Source organism: Ovis canadensis, chromosome 8 (assembly GCF_042477335.2).
Source record: "Ovis canadensis isolate MfBH-ARS-UI-01 breed Bighorn chromosome 8, ARS-UI_OviCan_v2, whole genome shotgun sequence".
NCBI classification, from domain to species: domain Eukaryota; kingdom Metazoa; phylum Chordata; class Mammalia; order Artiodactyla; family Bovidae; genus Ovis; species Ovis canadensis.
In genome coordinates this window covers 95,527,508-95,550,276 of record NC_091252.1, presented here as the reverse complement: position 1 = coordinate 95,550,276, position 22,769 = coordinate 95,527,508, and the positions used below count along the sequence as shown (strand labels likewise).

General features: G+C 53.4%; 1 protein-coding gene across 1 annotated transcript in view; it reads right to left on the bottom strand.

The window, feature by feature from the left end:
• Nucleotides 1-22,769, bottom strand: part of IGF2R (insulin like growth factor 2 receptor) — a 103,170-nt gene that overhangs the window by 48,767 nt on the left and 31,634 nt on the right. Inside the window, exons 5-13 of the mRNA XM_069598858.1 lie at nucleotides 18,163-18,295; nucleotides 17,589-17,718; nucleotides 15,654-15,759; nucleotides 12,290-12,452; nucleotides 11,964-12,132; nucleotides 11,000-11,103; nucleotides 4,817-4,981; nucleotides 2,209-2,349; nucleotides 504-647 (exon numbers count right to left, since the gene is read on the bottom strand). Of these exons, the coding sequence (XP_069454959.1) occupies nucleotides 504-647; nucleotides 2,209-2,349; nucleotides 4,817-4,981; nucleotides 11,000-11,103; nucleotides 11,964-12,132; nucleotides 12,290-12,452; nucleotides 15,654-15,759; nucleotides 17,589-17,718; nucleotides 18,163-18,295 (1,255 nt within the window). The remainder of the gene's footprint in view (nucleotides 1-503; nucleotides 648-2,208; nucleotides 2,350-4,816; nucleotides 4,982-10,999; nucleotides 11,104-11,963; nucleotides 12,133-12,289; nucleotides 12,453-15,653; nucleotides 15,760-17,588; nucleotides 17,719-18,162; nucleotides 18,296-22,769) is intronic.

The window sequence follows — 22,769 nt, the reverse complement described above, 5'->3', positions numbered from 1 at the left end:
GGGACACAGAGGAGCATTCACAGAATGCCACGTTTTGACAAACATAAAAAATGTGCAGATATATATATATAGATCCTGACCCCTGGAAAACAATGCAGACCTATAAATAAAGGCAGATTAAGAGGAGTGTTTATTGTGTGCCCACTAAGGTCATGGATGACGTTTGGAGCCGTTCGTGATGGTCCCCCTCTGGAGGAAGTCAGGGGGCCCCACGATCGGCCGGCACCAGGCCTAAGGAAGTGGAAGCCGTGCCGAGAGCATAACTCATCTGGAAAATTGCAACACGACCCCCTCGGACACCATATGGTTTCTCCATTTCTGGGCCGGTTTGGGGCGGGGGCGACAGAATCCAGCGGGGCCACCGCGACGCTTCTGGACCTCAGCGCTCTACCGCGTCGTCCCAGCGGTGGCCGGGGAGGAACACGGGAAACAGAGACTGCGAGGGTGCCCCTGGCAGGAGCCCGGGAGACCCCACGTTTTCTGTTTGTGCTTCTCATTTGTACCTGGTTTGCACATGAGCGTTATATTTGTCATTATCTTCTGGCCACCACCGCACTCATCACCATCTGAGTAAGAGAGCTGAATATTTCCTTTCTCTCTGGTGGGAGGTGAAATAAATCTGCCCAGATTTTTACTTCCGTTCTTATCTAGAAAAGAGAAAGCAAAGGGGGAACAAAACAGAAGACAGGATCAAAAGGGGTTAACAACACAGATGCAGAGGTACCGAGAGGGAGCTGAGGCCCACAGGTGTGTGTTGGCCCTTTTCCCGGCCCGCCAAGCCTGCTCGGGACGGTCAGTGGGTCTCTAGATGCAAGTGACACGTCTGACCGAGCAGGGGCGGCCTCGCTGAGGACCCCATGGGCACCTCCAGGCGGAGAAGGAGGAAAGTGTGAGAGTGACTCACAGCATCTTTCAAGGGCAGGGGAGGCAGACAGAGGCAGAAGTGCCTGTCACGAGATCTCGGAAAACAACAACGCTCCCCCATTTAGGGGGGCCCCAGCTGCCCTGAGGCACAAGGTCATTTGAAACCAAGGGGGAAGCATTTGTCCCGTGACCAAAGTAGAAACTAAATCTGTTCAGGGGGCCAAGCAGGTGACCACTCAATTCCTGGTTCAGTGACTTTTACGATAAAGCAATGAAACTCTGTCTCAAGTCCTTCTCAAATAAAGGCAGGGACACGCCTGCTTAAAAAGACACACCACCAATTCTGGAGCCTGGAGTAATTCCTAAAATCCAACCTGGATTTTAAATTCACAATCCCTTATAACTCTACCCACTGCTCTGTGGTGACCTAAATGGGAAGAAAATCCAAAAAAGAGAGGATACATGTATACATATAGCTGATTCCCTTTGCTGTTCAGCACAAACTAACCCAACACTGTAAAGCAACTGTGTGTTAGTCGCTCAGTCGTGTCTGCCTCTCTCTGACCCCATGGACTGTAGCCCACCAGGCTCCTCTGTCCATGGGATTCTCCAGGCCAGAATACTGGAGCGGGCAGCCTTTCCCTTCTGCAGGGGATCTTCCCAACCCAGGGATTGAACCCAAGTCTCCTGCATTGCAGGCAGATTTTTTACCACCTAAGCTACCAAGGAACAAAAAGCATCTGGACTCCAATAAAAATTAATTAAAAAGTTAACAATTCACAATCGCTTATCTAATGCCTGCAAAACAGATTCCAATTATTCTGCCTGTCGCTTTCCAGGTGACTCTTAAGTAACATGTTTAAACACTTAACATTCAATTGAGAAGTTGCGGCCAACACAGTTAAAAGCCAAAGGAACTCAAAGGGTCCATCCACTTCTCTCATACAAGATTCTGAGAGTCCCCTTCCCCGGAAGCCATAATTCTTGAACAATTCCAGGCAGTACAGCCGTTAACAAATCAAAATCAGGTTTTTTTATACAAGCACTGGCAGTTCTCTTCCTCGGGTTACAAGGTGAAAAGATAACCAAGGATTTTCCCACGTTTCTTTCTGTCTCTAGGGAGCCCACATCAGAAGACTTCCGCCTTCTTCAAGACGCCCGAGTGCCCCAGTTCCCTACATCTGAGTCATTAAACTCTCCTTTCCCTCCCATCCTTTATGTGCTGAACCCAGAGAGAGGAGGCTGTAATGAACCACAGGAAGCTCATCTTCATTCCCTCCAGCCTGGATGCAGCCCAGCTCCGCCTGCACACACAGGCACGGCTCACCACAGGGTACCACTCACCCACGGCACACACGGCCGCGTCTTCGGGGCAGCCCCGTGCCTGGCCCGTCTGCAGGACCCTGTGGCAGATGTTAATGAAGAAATGCTTCTTTTCCGCTTCCCTCTGACTGCCATCCACAGCTTCCCAATTTTGTTCCAGTTCTGTAACCGAGAAAAAAAAAAAAAGCTTTTTCTAGCCCTAGGCAGTGATTGCTTTTCTGTGTGAGTCACACCATAGACGGTGATGAAGCGGACGGCAAAGGCCCGTGGTCACTAAACAGGCTCTCACATCTCTGGACCTGGGTAGGCTGAAGGCACAGACTCACAGGGGGAATCTTAGGCTTGTTCTGAACGTGACAGTAACAAACCAGCCCCAAAGAGCTCCTCAGAAGAGGGAGCTTACCGGGACGACCTGAGGATTAAACAGCAAAAGTTCTCCCAAGCCTCAGAGTCTGAAATCAAAAACCTGAAAAGCAGAGCCAGGCGCCAGCGCTGGGACCTGGCAGGCGCAGGCCACGGGCGACGCATCTGCCTCCAGACCACAGATAAGGCAGACCCGGCCCGGAGCTTAGCACTAGGGGCCCCCAGAAAATAAACAAGACATGGGTGGTCCCTGAACTCAAAACCGTTCACGACCCAGTCGTGTTTGAACAGAAAACATCCACAGAGGTAGAAGCAGCAGGGGCTGAGAGCAGAGAGCAAGTCAAAGGCGGACCATCCCCAAACAGCCCCCGCAGACATCACTGAGGACCGGGAAGGAAGGCGGACGTACACACGGAGAGGATGCTCCTGCACAGACTGGAGTCCGGGGTTTACAGCGAAAACCCCTCATCAGCAGGAGCACAACCCGCTCACTACACAGGGCTGTCAGCAACCTGGAAGGACCACTTGCTAAACAAGGACAAACGGTTCTGAAAGCTGCGGTGGGAGGGCTGAGGGGCCCTCACGCAGAAGGACATCTAACCATCAGGGAAGGATTTTAGCTCTCACTTCACAGCATCTCAATTACCTGGGTGCAAACGCTACACAAAAACACCCTGCTCCCAAAGAGCCACTTCAGTTCAGTCGCTCAGTCGTGTCCAACTCTTTGCGACCCCGTGGACTGCAGCACGCCAGGCCTCCCTGTCCATCACCAACTCCCAGAGCCTATTCAAACTCATGTCCATTGAGTCAGTGATCCCATCCAACCATCTCAATCTCTGCCGTCCCCTTCTCCTCCCGCCTTCTATCTTTCCCAGCATCAGGGTCTTTTCCAATGAGTCAGTTCTTTGCACAGGTGGCCAAAGGATTGGAGTTTCAGTTTCAACGTCAGTCCTTCCAAAGAATATTCAGGACTGATTATTCACGGAACCAGAGAGGGGGGCCAAAGTCAGCTGAGCTGGAACACATCTCTGCATCCTTCACAGACCTCAGGCTGGGCCTTGGACAGAGGGATGGTTACAAAAGAAAAAAAAAAAAGGAAAGTGAAGAGAGGGATTAGAAAGCAGCACTCAGTTTACAGCAAGGAAAAACTGGGGGAGGAGGAGGAGGGCAAGCTGCTTGAGTCAACACAGCTGGACGCGGCAGTAGAGGCCTCGCACCCCGGTCTGAGCAGAGCGGAGAGCCCTACCCGCCCAGCAGACAGAAGGCCAACCTCTCCACCAGCCTACAGAAGGGAACCACAGCCCCAGGCCCGCGGCTCAGAGGTGCTGAACCACAAGAGCACTGGGATGGTAACTCCCGGGGCAATCCACTACCTGAGGGCATCTGCGATGGGGCTCGTGTTCCCTGACTAGCACCCACAACAGAGGGATCCTCCTTCCAACGTAAAGCGGCCCTCAGCAGCGGGGGCTCAGAACACGTGAGTCATCGTTCCCATAGCAGCTGGTGATTATGCAGCTTCAGGCCACCCTGCCTGTCACGTGCTATTCCCTGTGACAGAGGCAACTCGTCGGTGCTGTGCCATGCTGAGCTGAGTCTCTCAGTCCTGTCTGACTCTTTGCCACCCCCATGGACTGCAGCCCGCCAGGCTCCTCTGTCCACGGGGATTCTCCAGGCAAGAACACTGGAATGCGTTGTCACGCCCTCCTCCAGGGGGACCTTCCCGACCCAGGGAACGAACCCACGTCTCTTAGGTCTCCTGCATGGGCAGGTGGATTCTTTACCACTAGCACCACCTGGGAAGCCACATGCTGGCTGTAGATATACAACACAACTCGATATATGTATACACTGTGAAATGAACACCTCAGTAGTGTAGATAAACATTCATCACAAGAAACTAGCAATTTCTGTATGTGTGGTGAGAATTTTTAAGATCTACCTTCTCAGCAACAAGAGTTAAAAAAAAAAAAAAGTTTCTAATCACAAAATACAGGGCCTGGCACACAGAAGGCACTTGGTCGTTTTTTCACTAAACTAAGATAAGAGGAGCCCAAGGCACTCCAACTGGGAACAATAACGCTGACCTCAAATTCAGATATCTCACCTCCTGAGTCAGTGTCATCTCTGATAATTCATGTTGCTCCGTGAGAAGGGAGGAAGGGCTGGGATACGATCAGTTGACAAAGAGAACAGTAACAGCATTTCCAACCACGCTGGTGGGGCAGGAGGCGAGAGGGAAGGTTCTTGTGCACCTACGGCCGCCTACCTGAGTGCCGGGCCAGCGCCGACAGGTCGAAGCGCTGTTTCCCGTCGGAGACGCTGCACAGCAGGGCCTCCTTCTCGTGCACACAGGCATACTTCGTGTCCCACGTGAAGAAATAGGTGCAGTCCACCTCCCCGGTGAACACAGGAGCCCCTCTGCCGTTGTTACCTGCATCAGGCCGAAAGGGAGACAGTGCCCGCGATGTGAGAGACGCCAGGACCGCCCGATGGCACACAGGACGGGACCCCCCGGGGCAGGCAAGCAGGCAAACAAGCTCAGGGCTCCAGCCCCAGAGATAAGAGGGCGCCCAGGCCAGAGTGTCTCAGGCAGAACCCCTGCGGTCAGCCTTGTGCCCCTTTCATCTCAGGAGGATGGCCTCAACAGGACAGCAGGGTGTTTTCAATGGGTGTGAGCCCCCGGGCAGTGCTAGGCAGCTCACGGCCTGCGGTCAGCTTCCCAGAGGCTCATAAACACCCTTTTAAGTCAGACCAGGGCGTCACTCCGGTTCCAGGACCATCACAGTCTTAACGATGTGCTTGTGAGCAGGACAAGTCCCCAGGGACTCGTCCCTGATATGAGCAGAGAAGAGAGATAAGGTCTGATGAGGTCTGGGCCTCCCCCCACCCCCAGCTGAAGGGCACTCAGGTCTAGTAACCTCACTCCCAGAGGGGCCAGCATCCCAAATCCTGGGGACTCGGGCACGTGTGGGCCTCTAAAATTGTCCTCCAATCCATCAGCCCTCCCTGCAAGCCAGATTCCCTGGTCCACGTAGCCTGGGATTCTGCAAACCCTGTTGACTTTTCCCCAACGAGAAATTCTATCCCCTTGCCTTTCCGAGCTAGTGCGCTGCTGGCACAACGGCCGGTTTTCCACCCTTGATGGTTTAATAATCCTCCTCTGGACCTCCTGCACGACTTGCCTTTCTTAAGGTTCAGTGCCCTGAAGAGAACAATGTTCTAACGAAAAGGGAGATAATATTTTGCACCAAGAGTGAACGCTGCTTCAATTGCAACTTCTATTAAATCTTTAATAATATAATTGTCGCAGCTGTAACACCAGCAACAGCGGCTAGTTGCACACGGAGCTCAAGCCAAGGTGGGCAGGGCTAAACCCAGCGTTCTCCGCGGGGCTGGATGGCAAACAACATGGTCTGCGTTAAGGGCTCCACATCCATCCGAGGATTTCATCCTTCACACCCTGTAGCACGAGGACAGTTTCAGCCCCGTTCTGGAGATTTAGGAGGGCTAAGTAGTTTGCCTATGGCTCCAGAGCTAGAAAGCCAGAAATCAAACCCAGACGGTCTGGCCCCAGAGCCAGACTCAGAGCCGCAAAGCAGCAGTACTTCCCTGCGCTACCGCGGGTTTTTTCTTTCTTCTGTTTTTCGAACTTTTTTTTTTAAGTACCGTAAGCTGTTCTCCCTAAGAACCAGTGCTCCCAACCTCCTTACCAACAACACAGAGCCCACCCTCTCTAGCTGCGACAACGATGCCCCCCATGTGAAGCCCCCCAGTGAAGCTCCTCCAGCTTTTTTCAACGCTCCTGAGCCCCCAATCCACCCACAAGGTTTACGCTGCTCCCCGCTGGATCAGTATTTCACGAATCAGAAAAGATTTGTGTTTCCTGAAAACCTGAGGCATTCAGAGTGTTTTTCTTTTACCAGGTAACTTCACAGACGATTAAATACCAATAGTACTGTGAATGGTTCTAGGGTCATCCTCCCTTAGGAGCTAGGTTTGCATCTGAAACGCCCTAATGATCCCCAGGGAGAGTCCATTTTAAGTAAAATTTAAATAACCACTGGCCGGCCTGCCCCTGACCTGCATTCTTATTTAACTCCTCGGAGAACTTTCAGAGAATCGAAAACTAAGACTCCTCACTACCAATCTACGTTTCTTTTGTTTGGCTGGGTTTAGGTTCAAACACATAAAACTAGGTTCATTCTTACAATTCTTATACAACTATTACAAACAAGTCGGATAATTTAAAATATTAAAATAAATGACTCGTTCACTCAGACCACGTGGCTTTTTAAACACACAATGGCCTTGCCTCCAGGACCGCTATTTTCCTATGGGTTTCCACCCACCAGCGGGATCAGGGTGACTTTCTGTAATCTCTCCATCAGTGCTCTCCACGCAATTCCGAAAGCTTCCTGGGTACCCCACCTGCACAGGTTCATTCCCAGCACACCCTTTACTCGGCCTCAGGGTATGTGGCTTCCAAGACCAGCGGGAGGCGAAGGAGACTCTTCCCTCCAAAGCCGGGGACCCGCCCCATTCCTCCTCTGCCCCGACAGAGATGGGGCTGCCCACTCGCCAGACCGGTTCAACCTTCCCTCAGGGCACACAGCTCAACCACATTTCCTGCCTCCCAGCCTTTGAAGTTGGGTCAGGTCTCTTAGTTCTGGCCCATTAAATTTAAAAAAAAAAAAAAAAAAAAAACTGCAGTTCCCATCCTTTGTGGAATCCTGAGGCCACATCCACAGACAGCAGCCATACAAGGTAGAAAATGCACTGTCTCCAAGCAACCGCACAGAGCAGAGGCCCCCGAGACCTGCACGGAGACTAGAGAAACGACGTCTTAAATGTGATCGCCTGCCCCTTGGATTTGTGGACGGTGTTTTACTAGCCCAGGCTAACGTAACTCCTCCCCGCAAAATAGTCTAATGTCCTAGTTCGACAGGATCACCAACAATAAGATCTATTACATCAAACGAGATGTTAAGTTATTGAAACAAATGGTAAAGAAAATACATCATGGATGGAAGGAAGAAACTTATGCACCTCTGTGTCTTGAAAAGCAGGAAACCCTAAACTCATGCTGCTGCTGCTGCTCCTGCTGCTAAGTCGCCTCAGTCGTGTCCGACTCTGTGCGACCCCACAGACAGCAGCCCACCAGGCTCCCCCGTCCCTGGGATTCTCCAGGCAAGAACACTGGAGTGGGTTGCCATTTCCTTCTCCAATGCATGAAAGTGAAAAGTGAAAGTGAAGTCGCTCAGTCGTGTCCGACTCTTAGCGACCCCATGGACTGCAGCCCACCAGGCTCCTCCGTCCATGGGATTTTCCAGGCAAGAGTACTGGAGCGGGGTGCCATTGCCTTCTCCGCCCTCTACTCATAAGCCTAAATAATTCCTGGAAATCCAAGCTGAACTATAAACCACCCTTCACAAGATTCCGTGGCCAATTAACACCCATTCAAACATGCAAAAAATACATTATTACATTTATCCAATAAACATGAGACTCCACTAAGGGCTTCTCTTCTCTAAGTTCTCTAAACTTAAACTCATATAAAGCAACAGTGGAATAATTTTAGACGACACACAGTTTCATGCATTGGAGAAGGAAATGGCAACCCACTCCAGTGCTCTTGCTTGGAGAATCCCAGGGACAGGGGAGCCTGGTGGGCTGCCATCTATGGGGTCGTACAGAGTTGGACACGACTGAAGCAACTTAGCAGCAGCAGCAGCAGCAGTATAGTACATATAGTTAGCTCCAAATTACAGAGTTGGAAGGAGCTTTAAATATTTCATAATCCAACTCCAGCCTGAAAGGGGCTCAAAGTCTCCCACAAAAACATCTAAAAGTCTCCGGGTCGGGTCTCTGTGTCACCAGTCGCAACAAAATGAACCTAGGAAGACAAGTGTCTTCAGGATTAGAGCATCACCGTTCACCTTGCCACCAAGGTTACGTGAAGGAATGTCCTCTCTCGGAGTCGGGGTGCAGCGTTACGATCCATCGCTGATGTGATGGAGCATATAAACGTGGAGCAAATTTGGTAAAACATTAACGACTGTTTAGCCTGAGGGGTAGGCATGTAAGTTTTCATCGTAATGTTCCTTCTACTTATAGATTCGAAAACTTTCCTAACAAAAAGGGGGGAAAAAAAAAAAAAAGAATGACCTCTAATCGTTTTTCCAGTCTCCAACCCACTTGGGCTCTCTAGCTTCCTGGCACGACTCCCGGGTCTTTCCTGGGAGTCCCTGACCAGGGGCCCTCCTCAACATCCTCCTGCGGTCTTCGGGGGTGATCATTCGATCCTCCCAACGTGCCCAGATGAGATCAGCGCATTCCCGACCACCTCAGCCAAGTCATTAATAAAAAGCTCAGACGCACGGCCGGAGGCGGCAGCGACCGGGCGGAGGGGGCCCTGGCCCACACAGGGCGCCCGCAGCAGAGCCGCCCACCCAGCCAGGGTGGGGGCAGGCCGCCCGAGGGTCTGGGCGGGGGACTTGGGGGCAGGGAGGAGGCTGCCTTTCCCGGGGGGCCCAGGAGGAGAGGAAGGGGTGGACTTCGAAGAGGGCCTCCTGAGGGCCCGGAGGAGCTGGGGATGACGGCAGAGGGATGGAGAATCTGGGGAGGGCCTCGGGGCCTTCCAGCAGGAGGGAGACAGATCCAGAGGCCGCACCCAAGCCAGATGTGTGTCCCGCTTCCCCCCTCCACCACCACCAACCAGCCCCTGTACACTGGTTTCTAGACAGAGTCCAGACCCTCCGCAGGATATGAGATCCCCACAGAGCCCCCCACACTCTCTTTAGCCAGGGTTGGGGCCTTCAGCTCTGACCTGCTCACGGCCACCCCGATGCCCACCTCTGCACGAGCTGCTCCTCCTGCTACGAGCGTCAGCCCCTTGGCCCCCATCTTTGGCGCCTGGCTCAGCCCCGCACTGTCCCATACGCCTCATCCACACAGCACCTCCTAGTCCTCAGGGGGGACCCAGACACCAGCCCACTGACCTGGGCACCTTCCTCCTGACACAGGCCCCCAGCGACAGACCTTGCCAGGCGCCCTGACCCTGCCCGCACCACCCTGCACTGTGGTCCCCCAGCACCATTCTCCCCCTGCCTCTGCTCTGCACACACCCATAGAGCTCTCAGCCATCAAGGCGTCCCCAGGCCTCGCAGACAGGAATCAATAAGACGTGTTCAATGAACCAACTGAGAACACGACACCAACGTGAAGACCAGGACGCTCGTGGGGGGTAAGGGGGGCTGACAGACCACAAGCAGGGCCGTGAACCATGGGGACGGCGGCAGGGGCCAATGGGAACTGAGGGGCGTCCTGATGCCCTCCCACCTGCTTCATGCCAGGTGAGTCTCTGCTTGGGCCCCGGGGGCAAGTCACCCCCTCTCCTGCCCGCGTTCACCTTCAGACATCTGCCTCTAAAGCTCGGCTCCCGCCACGCACGGCTGCCTCTCCCAGACCCCCGGTAAATCACGTAGGAACCTGCCCCAGGACCAGAAGGTTAAAGCTCTTCCATGGGAACGTACAAAACAAACAGAGGGAGGAACCAGGGGCCCCTCGGGGTGGAGGGATGGGGTGAGCTGGCCGGCTATGCGGATAGGGCCGGACTCGGGTGGTTCCCAGGCTGCAGCTCTGGGCTGAGGCCCAGCCAGCACACAGAGAAGCAGGGGAGGTCACCATTTGGGGGGCCTGGGAAAGGATGGCGCTCTGATGAGGGTGAGACCCCCATCACCTCTCAACAGACCCCAACCGCGTGGAGGAAATGGCAGCGCCATGGTGGCCTCGAGGAAGCTTCTCAGTCGCTTAGAAAGACTCAGGGTGTTAGCTGCTCAGTCGTGGACCCCATGGACTGTAGCCCAGCAGGCTCCTCTGTCCACGGGATTCTCCAGGCAAGAATACTGGAGTGGGCTGCCATTCCCTCCTCCAGGGGATCTTCCCAACCCAGGGATCAAACCCAAGTCTCCTATATCACAGGCTGACTCTTTACCATCTGAGCCCCCAGGGAAGCCCTCCACTCCACTTAAAGCTGCCCTGTGGCCTCTTACAATCCCCGGAATCCAACCTCTATCAGGGCAACCAACTGCAGAAAAGGTTCACCTAGAAACTTGTTTCCTGGAAGCAGAGTTATTGGGTGACAACCCACCAGAAGGTGGTGAGCAGCCCAGCCCACAGGCTCCATCCACACTCCAGCGAGAGCTGAATGCGGGACAGAAAGGCTTTCCCAGTGAGCCCAATGCCGGGCCCACTCCCAGAACAAACAGAACATGGAAACAGGACGTGTGTGTCCACCGCTGGCAGGGGGGTGGGGGTCCTCCTGCCCGCTACCACAGAGGGGGCCTTGTGGGGCCCCGTCTGCAGGAGAAGGTCTGACCACCCCCCACCCCTCTGCCTCCACGCACCCGGCCCACTGACGCACGGCTGCCACTGTCTCAAGCGCACTCACCTGCTGTCTGATTGCACTCGAAGTTGATGACACTCATCCGCTGGAAGCCGGAGCTGCACTCCTCACCCCCGAAATAGATCAAGGTGAGGTCTCCATCCGAGTACCTAGGTTTTTGTAACATACGCACACACAGGTTTGGTAGAAACAAGAAAGAAACTTGAACGTCTAAGCATTTCTACATTAAGACTTTTGCACACCATCCACAGACCAGCACAGACACAAACAGCTGGGGACACACTCCCGCCGTCTGGGGCAGGGTCGTCCAGAGGAAAAGAGTTCCAAATGGATGCGCTTGTCATCCTCTCACTTCAAAGTGATAACTGGCTGGATGAAAGCACGAAAGTTTCTACTGGGAACATGGGGACTCTTCTGCTCTCATTTTGGGGTTCTGTACAAAATAATTTATGCCCAAGAAGACACAGCTCTACCAGCAACTGCCTCAGAAAGTCTGACAGAGGGACCCCGGATGACAATTTCAGAGAACTAACGCTTTGATAAAAGCTTTTGTGAAGGTAACTCCTGACTTCAGGGGTCAGGAGAATTGTCCTGAATGCATTCGCCTGGTTGTTCAACTCTTGGGTGTGATGCCAGTGGTGTTTCAGATTTCTCAAACCGCAAGAGAAAACTCAAAACTTCCAAGAAACATAAGCTGTAAAACGCAAAAGCCATATCAACTAATCGAGTAACTTTGCTACAGTACAGTTCCCTACAGACAACAGATTATAAAACAAACCGTACTAACAGAAGCACTTGTACTGTAAAGCTAGGAAAAACATCCACCTGGGTCAGCAACAAACGGCACTTGCCTGACTCAAGCAAGAAAAAAAATGCCAGCTTAGCTGACTTCCCTGTGCTTAGCTCACTTCCCTGTGGAAAATGGAAGCAGGCGGCTGGCAAGGGAGCGTGTCAGGCTTCACAGGGACATGCAGGATGCCCTTGAGAGTCACACGGGGGCTGTACGCACCGGAGGGTCAGGTTCTGGGGTCTCCCGGCCACTTTGACTTGAGTGGAATCTGCCTTTTTCACTTGGCACACCGCAGCATCTTTCTTATTACAGATGGGCACTTGGCTTCCTCCGCAGACGCTCAAATAATATGTATACTCATCCGCCTCCGAAGTGTAGAACAAGGAGTCTGAGGTTGAGGAAAGGGGGACACACGAGAAGGGGCTTCGCGACGCGCACAAGCCTGGGAGAGCACAGCCTCCTCCCGTCTGACCTGCAGCGCCCGCCCCGGGGCAGGGAGTGCTCAGCCCGGGGCCCCTCCCGGCCCTCAGGGGCCCCCCACTCACCTCCCACCCGGCTCAGCGGCTGGAGGTCGACAGCCACGTCATGCTGCGCGCTGCTCAGGGAGCAGCTCTGGCTTTCCAGGTAATCCCTGTGGCAGGCGTACTCGGTGACCCACTCGATCTCAAAGCGGCAGTTGGATTTCGCCGTGAGCTTGGGAATGGTGCCCTGCCACAAACCCAGAGAAAAAGGGAGAAAGATTCATTTTATTCACACGGCTCAAATGCAGACAGAGTTTCTCTGCTTGCGGAAAAGCTCAAGGGTGTGCTACTGGGGTTTTAACGTTGTTCTCATTCTAGTACCGACACGGCCCCTAACAGATTGTGATGATTTGACTGGTGACAACCCCGCTTCTCTGCGGCTCTTCCGGTCCCTTTCAGAGTCACATGCAAACTTCAGCTTGGGAACCCGCCCTGAACGCAGTCCCCCCTGCCCCACCATGCCCGTGGCTAGCAGTCACCATGTGTGAAGGGCCTGTGGTCTGTCCACTCCTTTCTGTCACAGGCGCCAGATGGACGGCCCCTCCAGGGGGGTGGAAATCACTGCATCTGCGCGCACCTGGGGAGACAGGCCCTAGCCCCTCCTAGGCATGTCCACGGGGGAGATGGTCCCTAGACCCCTCTTATGAACGTCCATGGGGTAGACGGTCCCTAGACCCTCCAAGGAATGTCCACAGGGGAGATGGTCCCTAGCCTCCTCTTATGAATGTCCATGGAGGAGATGGTCCCTAGCCCCTCTTATGAATGTCCATAGAGGAGACGGTCTCTAGCCCCCTCTTATGAAAGTCCATGGGGAGATGGTCCCTAGCCCTCTCTTATGAATGTCCACAGAGAGATGGTCCCTAGCCCTCTCTTATGAATGTCCATGGAGGAGATGGTCCCTAGCCCCCTCTTATGAATGTCCACAGGGAGATGGTCCCTGGCCCTCTCTTATGAATGTCCATGGGGGAGATGGTCCCTAGCCCTCTCTTATGAATATCCACAGGGAGATGGTCCCTAGCCCCCTCTTATGAAAGTCCACGGGGAGATGGTCCCTAGCCCTCTCTTATCAATGTCCACAGAGAGATGGTCCCTAGCCCTCTCTTATGAATGTCCATGGAGGAGATGGTCCTTAGCCCCCTCTTATGAATGTCCACAGGGAGATGGTCCCTGGCCCTCTCTTATGAATGTCCATGGGGGAGATGGTCCCTAGCCCTCTCTTATGAATATCCACAGGGAGATGGTCCCTAGCCCCTTCCTAGGAATGTCCACAGGGTCTTGGGCAGGCTTCACTTGTACTCAGATCAGTTTTGTTCACGGGTGAGACCAGGCTGTCACCCCACCCACAAGCCCACCCTCTGGCATGAGTGCTGAGCAGGAAGTCACTGTGAACAGGGATGCAGTGCCACCCTCTGACGTCCCTGGAGGAGTGGTCCTCTCCCCGGCCCTGGCATCAGGTGCAGCCGTGCCGCCTCTGGGCACCTCACGCTGCCAACGCTTACTGAACACCTGCTGAGTGCCAGACATGGGGCCCAGTGCCAGTTTTACCATCACATGGCCAACAAGCTGCAGAGGTCCAAGTCCAGCCCCGACCGCTTACTCAGGAAATCGATGCCCCAACTAACCCCTTGGCTAAGGGCGGCCTGACAAACAAACAGAGATGTGGACCGAGCGCTGAGCGAGAGCAGCCGGACGCCCAAGGCCGTGTGACTCCACGTACGTGGGAGGTCGGGGAAGGCAGAGGCCAAGGGGCAGAGGCGGGGCTCTCGGTGGCGGCCAAGGCTGGGTGAGCAGGGGGTGATGGTGGCTGGGCACGAGGCTTCTCTGGGTGATGGAAAAGTTCTGAGGCGATAATTGTGCAATTCGGTTAGTGCACTAATAACCATTAAACTGCACTTAGGCTGGGCGAATTTTTACAGTATGTAAATTCAAGTAAAGCTTTCTAAAAGAGATTTATGTGACAAGGTGAACGTTTTACTAAAGTTCCAGCTTCTAAAAGCATTTAATGAGCCGGTGAAAATGCTTCAATAAACCTTCAAAGTATTAAGGGCCCCGGGCCTAAGTCACCCAAGCTCTGCCCAGGCGACAGTCAGGCTGGACACAGAACCTCGTAAGCTCCATGGAAGACGCACCAGCCTCGACCGCCTCGTGTCCCATGGAGAAGGGAGGGGCACTCTCCACTGTCTCCCCCGTGAGAATGTGGAATGAGGCTCGCTGGATGCAGCACAGATCAGAGGGGGAAACACCGAGACCACGGCCACCTTAGAGCATCTCCCTAATTCTGATTCCCACTTGTATGATGGAAAGAAGAAATACACAAATACATGCAAAAAAAAAGTATTAATGACACTTCTCATGATCACATTCGGGACCGGCGTCGTTTACTGGCCCGCCTGGTCTTGGCTGAGTTGATACCACGCAGCCCCGGAAGTCTGGCTGGACCCGCACTGTAGTCTCATTCTCCACACCCCCCACCAACCCGCAACACACACACACATACAAAACGGCCAGCTGCCAGCCAGAAAGCAGAGCAAATTCCACGTTTGTTTGGGGGAGGACATTCTTTGGCAAAAGAATTCCGTTCCTCCTACTTCATTCTGTGGGGAGGACAGGCAGAAATAAATTGGAGGAAAGCCCTACCCTTCCTCCCTGGGGACGCCTCCCTTCAGCAGCACTGCCATCTGCAAAGACACTTAAGCAGCAAAGGACCTGAGGGACTGCACTGGCCCGGGGCCCAAGGACACAGCAGATGCAAGGCCCTACCCTCAAGGAGTTTACAGCTGGCACTGGAATTTGAGTAAACAGCGAGTCATCAATCTGCCCGTGGGCAGGGGGCGGGCACGCAGGTGAGGGGGCGAACACGCTTCTTGAGGCTGCAGGAATCTCCCTTCGGGCCCTCGTTTCCCCTACACTGGTACCCACCCCCGGAACCCCAGAGCGCTGTCTGCCAGGCCTACACGCCATCTGCACGACTCGTTTCTTACTATGCTCCTACAAACCACTTAGCCGTTTTTACCTTGCCTCACCCGAAGCAGTCAACAGACACGTGAAATCCACAGGTTCAGGATCATATGTACATTTTTTTTTCAAATATTTACTGACAGCCGCCTTGCTGTGAAGTTTTTTTTTTAAAAAAAATCTGTCCCTGAACTACCGGATGTCATCCCACACGACCCTTGAACGAAAACACCATCCTACGGGTGTACATGGAGGCCCCTCGGGCTGGTTGCGAAATAGTACACAGCCAACCAGGCACGTTCAGCACATGGCATGGTCTAGCCCGGGCCCACTTGGCTTCCCCGTCCACTGTGGCTCGTCTCCCCCACGGGGACCCCCGGACGAGGGACCGCTGAACGCCGCTGGGGTGCAGAGCTCAGGTCAAGCCACTCACCTCTCTGCGCTCCGACGGGCACACGAACGTGATGGTCACCGCCGGGCTGTGGCCGTCACAGAAGTCTGGCTGGCCGGCCCCTTCCTTCACGTAACTCAGGACGAGCCTGGAGATGCACACGTCGGGGAGAGAGTGAGCATGACCAACACGGACATCACAGCCCACTTCGTGCTGCCCTCGGCACCCTCATTCAGGCGAGAGGAGAACAGATGTAGGTCACAGACATAAAAGACACCACAGGACAGACTCCCTCGTGTTTATTTTCATTTGGGGGACATAAAATTTAAGTGAACGTCAATGAGTGCTGTACTTTCTCAAAAAACAAACAAAACCCAAAAAAAGAGCCAAATAATCACCATGTAAACTTAAGTTCTTAGAAAAGCTGTCGGGAGGACAAGGAACAAAATCATAAACCATCTAACAAAACAAAACAAACACAGCCCAGCTGGCCAAGCGCCTTTCAGCCCACGAGGCTGCAAGACCACTTCCTCTCTAAATGGCAACTTTTCAGTGCAAACCGAGGACTTTCTTTTTTAAACCTGATAACCGCCCAGAGCACTGGCCACATGGCCTCCCACTGGCAGGCAGACAGACCCTGGAAAGGTCCATGGGGTACTGGCCTCGCTGTGGGCCGTGGCCGCAGAGGCACCAAAAACAGACGACCTTCCTGGTCTCTGAAGGTGACCTTGGGCTTTCACTCCATGCCCACGCTCTCCGGAGAGTCCTCTCCAGCCCCTGCCAGCAGGAAGAAGCGCCCGTTTATCACTTGAAGACAGGGTGAGAGGCTGAACTCTGTCCCCGCAAATTTCACAAGCGGAAGCCCCCGATGCCCAGCATCCCCGACATGACTGTATTTGGACACAGGGGGCCTTGGAGGAGGGGATGAAGATGAGGTCGCTGGAGTGGGCCCCTGAGACAAGAGAGCTGTCCTTATAAGGAGAGGGGCTCGGGACACAGACACACAGAGGGAAGATCACAAGGGGACATGGGGAGGAGACAGCCGTCCACAAGCTGAGACCAAGGGTCTCAGGAGGAGCCCCCCACCATGCCCCCCGCAGACACCTCGGCCTCCAGAGCTGAGAGGGAGCTAGAGGAGCTGCCTGGGCATCCTGCAGCACTCGGTTTGGGCGGCTCTGGCAGGCGGACACACTTGCACATGCGGGAATCTCCCAGCATGCTTCAATTTAGGTCACGCGCCAGTGTTTTCTGGGGACAGAGTGCAGTCTATAATTGCACACGCTGATACACCACGAGTTCCAGACGGGAGCAGGTGCAGTGAGACGTCTACCAAAGGGCTCCGGGAACAGAGAGTGGATAAAAATCCTCACTCCAAGTTCAGGACGTGGTCACGTGGGACCCACCGGAGACAGCAAGCTCTCTGCCAAGCCAGGGGCAAACACAAGTCAGAAGGAGAGCATGTGTCAACAGCAGGGCTCCTTAAGAGAAAGTGAACCACCCCTGCCAGAAGCTAGGGGGCCCACGGCGGGCTAGGGGGCCCACCGGACCCCAGTCGGGAAGCAAACTGTACCCAGAAGGACAACGGCAAAGTGGCCCTCCTGCCGCTTGCCCTCCAGGACTGTTTTTTTTTTTTTTAAAGAAGAGATAAAACTATGGACATAAAACTGATGTCAGGGGCGATGAAGCAGGGAAGACACTCAAACACACCATAAGGTGGTGGCAAATTCATGAAATGGAACCCATATGGATGGATGCTGGCTGCATCACGATAAACGTGTTCCTGCTCTAAGAAACAAATGATTAGAAAGTCACCAAGAATATGCAACTCAAGCAATGACCAGTAAGTTTATAAGCATGTGTGAAGTAGCAGTCACTTGGCAAGGCCTTTCTCAAGCCCTGGTGAAAAGGGGTATTCTTGCAGCTCCCCTGAAAAGCCAGGCTCTTGCTGAGAACTGCCCCTGCCAACCGCAGACTGACCTGTCATTGCTCACAAGCTTCAGCCCCTCCTGGGGCCGGCCCACGTCGAACGCGCGGTCCCCTCTCACCAGGCAGGCGGCCGCGCCGGGGGGACACACACGCACTCGCGGACTCGAGGCCCGGAGCGCATCTGGAAGAGGTAACACGTGGCACCGCATCAGACCACACACCGGGCACAGCAATCACACTCAAACCTTGGGTCCAGGGGCTCTTCGAAAAACTGCAAATTTTCTTAAAGTCTCCAATATAAGGTAAAAGAAATTTGGAAACAAGGACGAGCAGGATCCCATCCCGAGACCCTGGGCAAGCCAAGGCCCGCTCTGAAACTGGACAAGGGGATGAGCTCTCTGCCCAGCCGGGCAGCTGGAAAGCAAGGACGAAGCATTGGAATGCTGGTTCTGCCCCTGGTCCGCAGGAGGGGCTGGGAAGCCGGGACATGGGACGTGGCTGGTGGCTAAGGGATGTACCCCTTAATCTCGGAGCCACGGGAATCCTACGGTGCTGGGGCAAAGGCACTGAAGCCTCTGAAGCAATCTTTCCCCCACTCCCACCCCTGATGCCCTCAGACACAGACCTATGTCCCTGCAGACATTGATGAACAGAGATGTATCCGGGTCAGAGTCGTCCACCAAGTAAGCACCGCTGGTCTTGATCAGTGGGTTTAAATCATGCTTCTTGAGCCCTCTGTCGAAAGCGTAACACGGCACCTGGGAGAGAGAAGGGAGAAGAAGGGGCTTCCACACACGCCTTCGGGTTGCGGGGGGTGGGGGGGGGTGGCAGGGGCACGGCAAAGCCTGTGACCTCTGCCACATGACACTGGGCTCCATGCCTCAGGGTTTCCAGTGAGGCCCCCGAGGACCACATAATCAAGGCCTGCAGGGCTCCGGCTGCTCCCGTGAGCATCTCCTGCCTGCCCCTTCCCTCCCCGCCACCCGGTCCCCATTTCCACCAGGGTGCTCACTCATGGCTCCCTGTCCCTACCCTCCCTTAGCAACCACCTCACATCACCCTGGCAGCAAGTCCTCTCCTGCCTGCAATAATCTCTTTTAAGGGGGCCTCTAGGTTCCAGCTTCCATGTACCCAACTCTGAGCCAATATTTCTACAACCACCAGATCAACCCTTTAACAATTCCACCGAGTCACAAGAGATTGTCACATACCGAGTGAAGTCAAGTCAGAGAGAGGAGAAATATTCTATGACATGCCTGATGTGCGTAATCTAAAAAGACACGATGCAGCTGAGTTGACTTAGAAAACAGACTCACAGACTTAAGACGATGAACTTAGGGGTTGCCGGGAAGAAGGACAGAGGGAGGGAGGGTTAGGGAATTTGAGATCGACACGTACTCCCTGCTGAATTTAAAATGGACCAACAAGGACCTGCTGTACAGCACAGCGAACTCAGCTCAATGTCCTGTGGCCACCTGGATGGGAGGGGAGTTTGGGGGACAATGGGTACCCGTGTATATATGGCTGAGTCCCTTCCCTATTCAACCTGAAACCATCACAGTGATGTTGATCAGCTATTCCTCAATATAAAATAAAAAGCTTATAAAGGAAAAACTAAAAAAAAAAAAAAGTTTTAAAAAATTAAAATTCCCTCGAGTCACATCACTCTGCTCAAAATCCATCAGGGGCCGCTTCCCATCGCAATGAGGATGCAATCCCAGCTTCTCTATTGTCTCCAACCCTGGGGACCACTCCACGTAGTCACATTGGCCTCGAGGGGCACTTCACCCCAGGAAAGTGACACTGCCTCTGCCTGGAATAGTTCCTGGCATCCCCTCTCACCTTGCTCAGGCCCCGGGGGAAGCGTCACCTGCTTGGCGTGGCCTTTTCAACATCTTCCACTCTCTCTGCGCCTCCCCTACCCTTTTCCTTCATTGCACTGGTGTCTGTCACCAGACACCCCCACCTGCTAACGTGCGAGTGAGCTCCTGAGGACGGGGGCTATGTCACTGCTGCGGCCCCAAGCAAGGCTTAGGACATGGCTCGGAGCCTGAAGTTCCTCCTCTGGGCATCCGGCCCACGCTTTGAGTGTGTGTGAGTTGTTCAGTCACCTCTGACTCTTTGCCACCCCAGGGACTGTAGCTCACCAGGCTCCTCTGCCACAGGGTTCTCCAGGAAAAGAACCCTGGAGTGGGCTGCCATGCCCTTCTCTAAGGGATCTTCCTGACCCAGGGATTGAACCCAGGCCTTCTGCTTTGGCAGGTAGATTCTTTCCCATCTGAGTCAGCAGGGACGCCCCACTGGGTTCCAGCTCACACGTATTCTCTCATCTCTATAAATGAATGGCCTTCTGTTTTTAAAAAATCAAGGACTAAACCAAACCACTGCATTGTACACTTCAAATATATGCAATTTTACTTGTGAATTACACCTCAATAAAACTGGCGGAGGGGAGGAAAAAGGGGTCCAGGGGAAGGTTACACATGAAACCCATTACAGTGGGCAAGACCCTGTGCTTTCCAAGCTCCACCAAAGTCTGAAGGCAAAGCAGCCAAGCCCACAGGTGTGCCCCTGAGTAAATGCCTGGTCACCAAGTTTATGTGAAACAGCCCCCAAATCTCAGCTGCAAAGTAATATACCACATCGTTTTAATTGCCTTAGCCAAGAAATATTCTAAAAACTCATGTTCTCTGCAAATCATTTCAAAGGATCGATAGTCTGTTTCATCATTTCCAGTGGGTAATTTTCCTTAAACTGTTCGTTTGGAAAAGTTAAGCTATTCACAGGCAGGTTCATTTACAAAGGTTAACTGCTTCATGTTAATGTTTAGCTTTTAAATGTTTCTCGGAAAGATGCTATCAACCCTGCAGGAATGCTCTGACCCACTAACCCTCTTCCCCTGTTCTGTTTGCAGAGACTTCAGAGAGAGCTACTGGATTAAACCCAAGGACTCGCACCCCCTTGGCGGAGGTGGGGGAGGGGGACCCAAACTCATGTCAACCAGACCCTTAGAGCAAAGCTACCACTACCTGTGACACTGACCCGACAGCTAGATGCCAGCAAGGAGGGCAGGCACAGGCACAGAGCGGGCCGAGGGCAGGAGGCAGAACCCACACACGGCACCACGTCCTGCCAAAAGGCCATCGAAGTGCGAGAGCAGGATGACTGCAGACCGTGACAAAGCTCCAGTGGAAGTAACCCACGCCCTTGATCCTGCAAATTCAAAGCTTGCAGCCCCTAGCAGAGTAATACAGTCAACAGAAATGTGTTAACTCAGAGGAGGGGGATGGAATTGGGCTGACTGATGAGACAGGAGACAAGAAGCAACTTTTCAGCTACGAGATGGAGAGTGAGCAGGACAGCACCCAGCAGGCGGGGAGGGGGGCCATCTGCCTTAAACTAGCTCTGTGTCACCCCAAGGCTAGATGGATCTCCGTGAGCCAGGCCTGCAGACCCCCCCCAACCCCCCTTGCCCCGGCTCAAGGCCACAAGCAACTGCTGGCTGTGTCTCGACTCCAGGAAGGAACAGGAGACACGCCCAACGCAGCGCCCCCCAGAATTGGAGCGAGCGTCGGAAAAACAAGCAAGGCTCCTGGGGAGAGTCCTCCCACTTCCTGCTCCGCTGAGCCGAGCAATGGAGACATTCATCAGCCCCGGGAATGCGGCGGCCGGCAAAGGGGGTCTCTGCCAGCTCCACACACAGCACACTGAGTCACCCTTGTTAACAGTGTGTGTCTGTACATTAACCATATTTATGCAACGCCGCTAGGACCACGCACTTGCCAGGAGTGCGTTTTCTGTGTTCCCTAGGGGTGGAATGGTAGGGGGTGCATGTCCACAATCTTGTAAAGAAATTACGATCTAAGAGGACTCCACCGGGATCCACTAAGCAGAGCATGACGCGGGTGGGTTTAGATGGCACTTTCTGGAGCCCACCCCCGCCCCATGCTCTCTGCCCATCACTCCATTCTAAATCCGATGAAGCCAAACCAACAGAAGCAATGAGGAGACACTAATAACGGGTGGAGATCAAGACCACACGGCCACTAAACCAAGCCTAGGTTTGTTTTTTCTTAAAGAGGAATGATGAGTGTTTCTACATTTAACATAATCCTTGAAGTTATACTATAGCCTATACGACGCAATCGAATCCTACTGAAGACAGAGAAGAGGGAAAACGCTTTCCTATGACTTGCAGGGGGTGAGAGCAACGCTCCTGCTGCAGCCATCAGGCTCTTGTGTGTGTCAGGCGCTCGGTCGTATCCGACTCTCTGCAACTCCATGGACTGCATGAGCTGAACCTCCCAGGCTCCTCTGCCCATGGGATTCTCCAGGCAAGGATACTGGAGTGGGTTGTCATTCCCTTCTCCAGAGGATCTTCCCTACCCAGGGATCAAACCTGGGTCTCCCACGTTGCAAGAAGACTCTTTACCAACTGAGCCGCCAGGAAAGCATCAGGCTCTTGTGTTCTTATCTACTTGTCCATACCTAAGGCAGAGCAGATGCCCTCCACACCTTCAGTCTATGGGCCCCCTGAACGCAACAGCGTTTTCAAAATGTAATGACATTCCTGACGCTGAGCCCCTCCAGAGAGGAAAACTCAACAGATAAAAGCCCTGCCGCCAACCAGGCCCAAAGAAAAGGTCACTGGGAGCAAATCAACATTCCCCCTGCATCTTTCGATCAGCTTCTAAGAGAAGTTAAACATCACTTTTGAGAAAAACATAGGCTCTAATCTCCCCATTTCCACCCCGCAAAATGACTCAGGTCCAGGGTCAGCACCCTCGTCCTGTAAACATGTTCGGCTTTGTGAGTGACGTAGGTCTCTGCTGTGTATTCTTCTCGGCTTTTTTTTAACAATCCTATAAAAATGTAAAAAAACAATCCTAGGTTTGAGGCTGCACAAACAGAGGATGTAGTCTATGACTTCTTGACCTAAAAACACAAAGGAAACCAAAACCAAGCCACCGTTTCTTTCTTTGGGGAAGTAATTACTCTTTAGGTGGTGGGAGACAACTGTCAGTTCAGCAAAGCAAGGTAAAAGACAGACTCGGTTAAAACAGGAAAAATGGGGGTGATAACTATCACTTGGAGAGTCAGAGTCCGCAAGAACCTCCATGGGGCCTGGGGTCTCTCGGGAAAGCAGAAGGCACTTCACACTGGTTCAAGGATGCTTTACCTGCCGCTAACAAAATACTGGCAAAGAGTCTAACCTAAGTTTTTAAGTGCAAA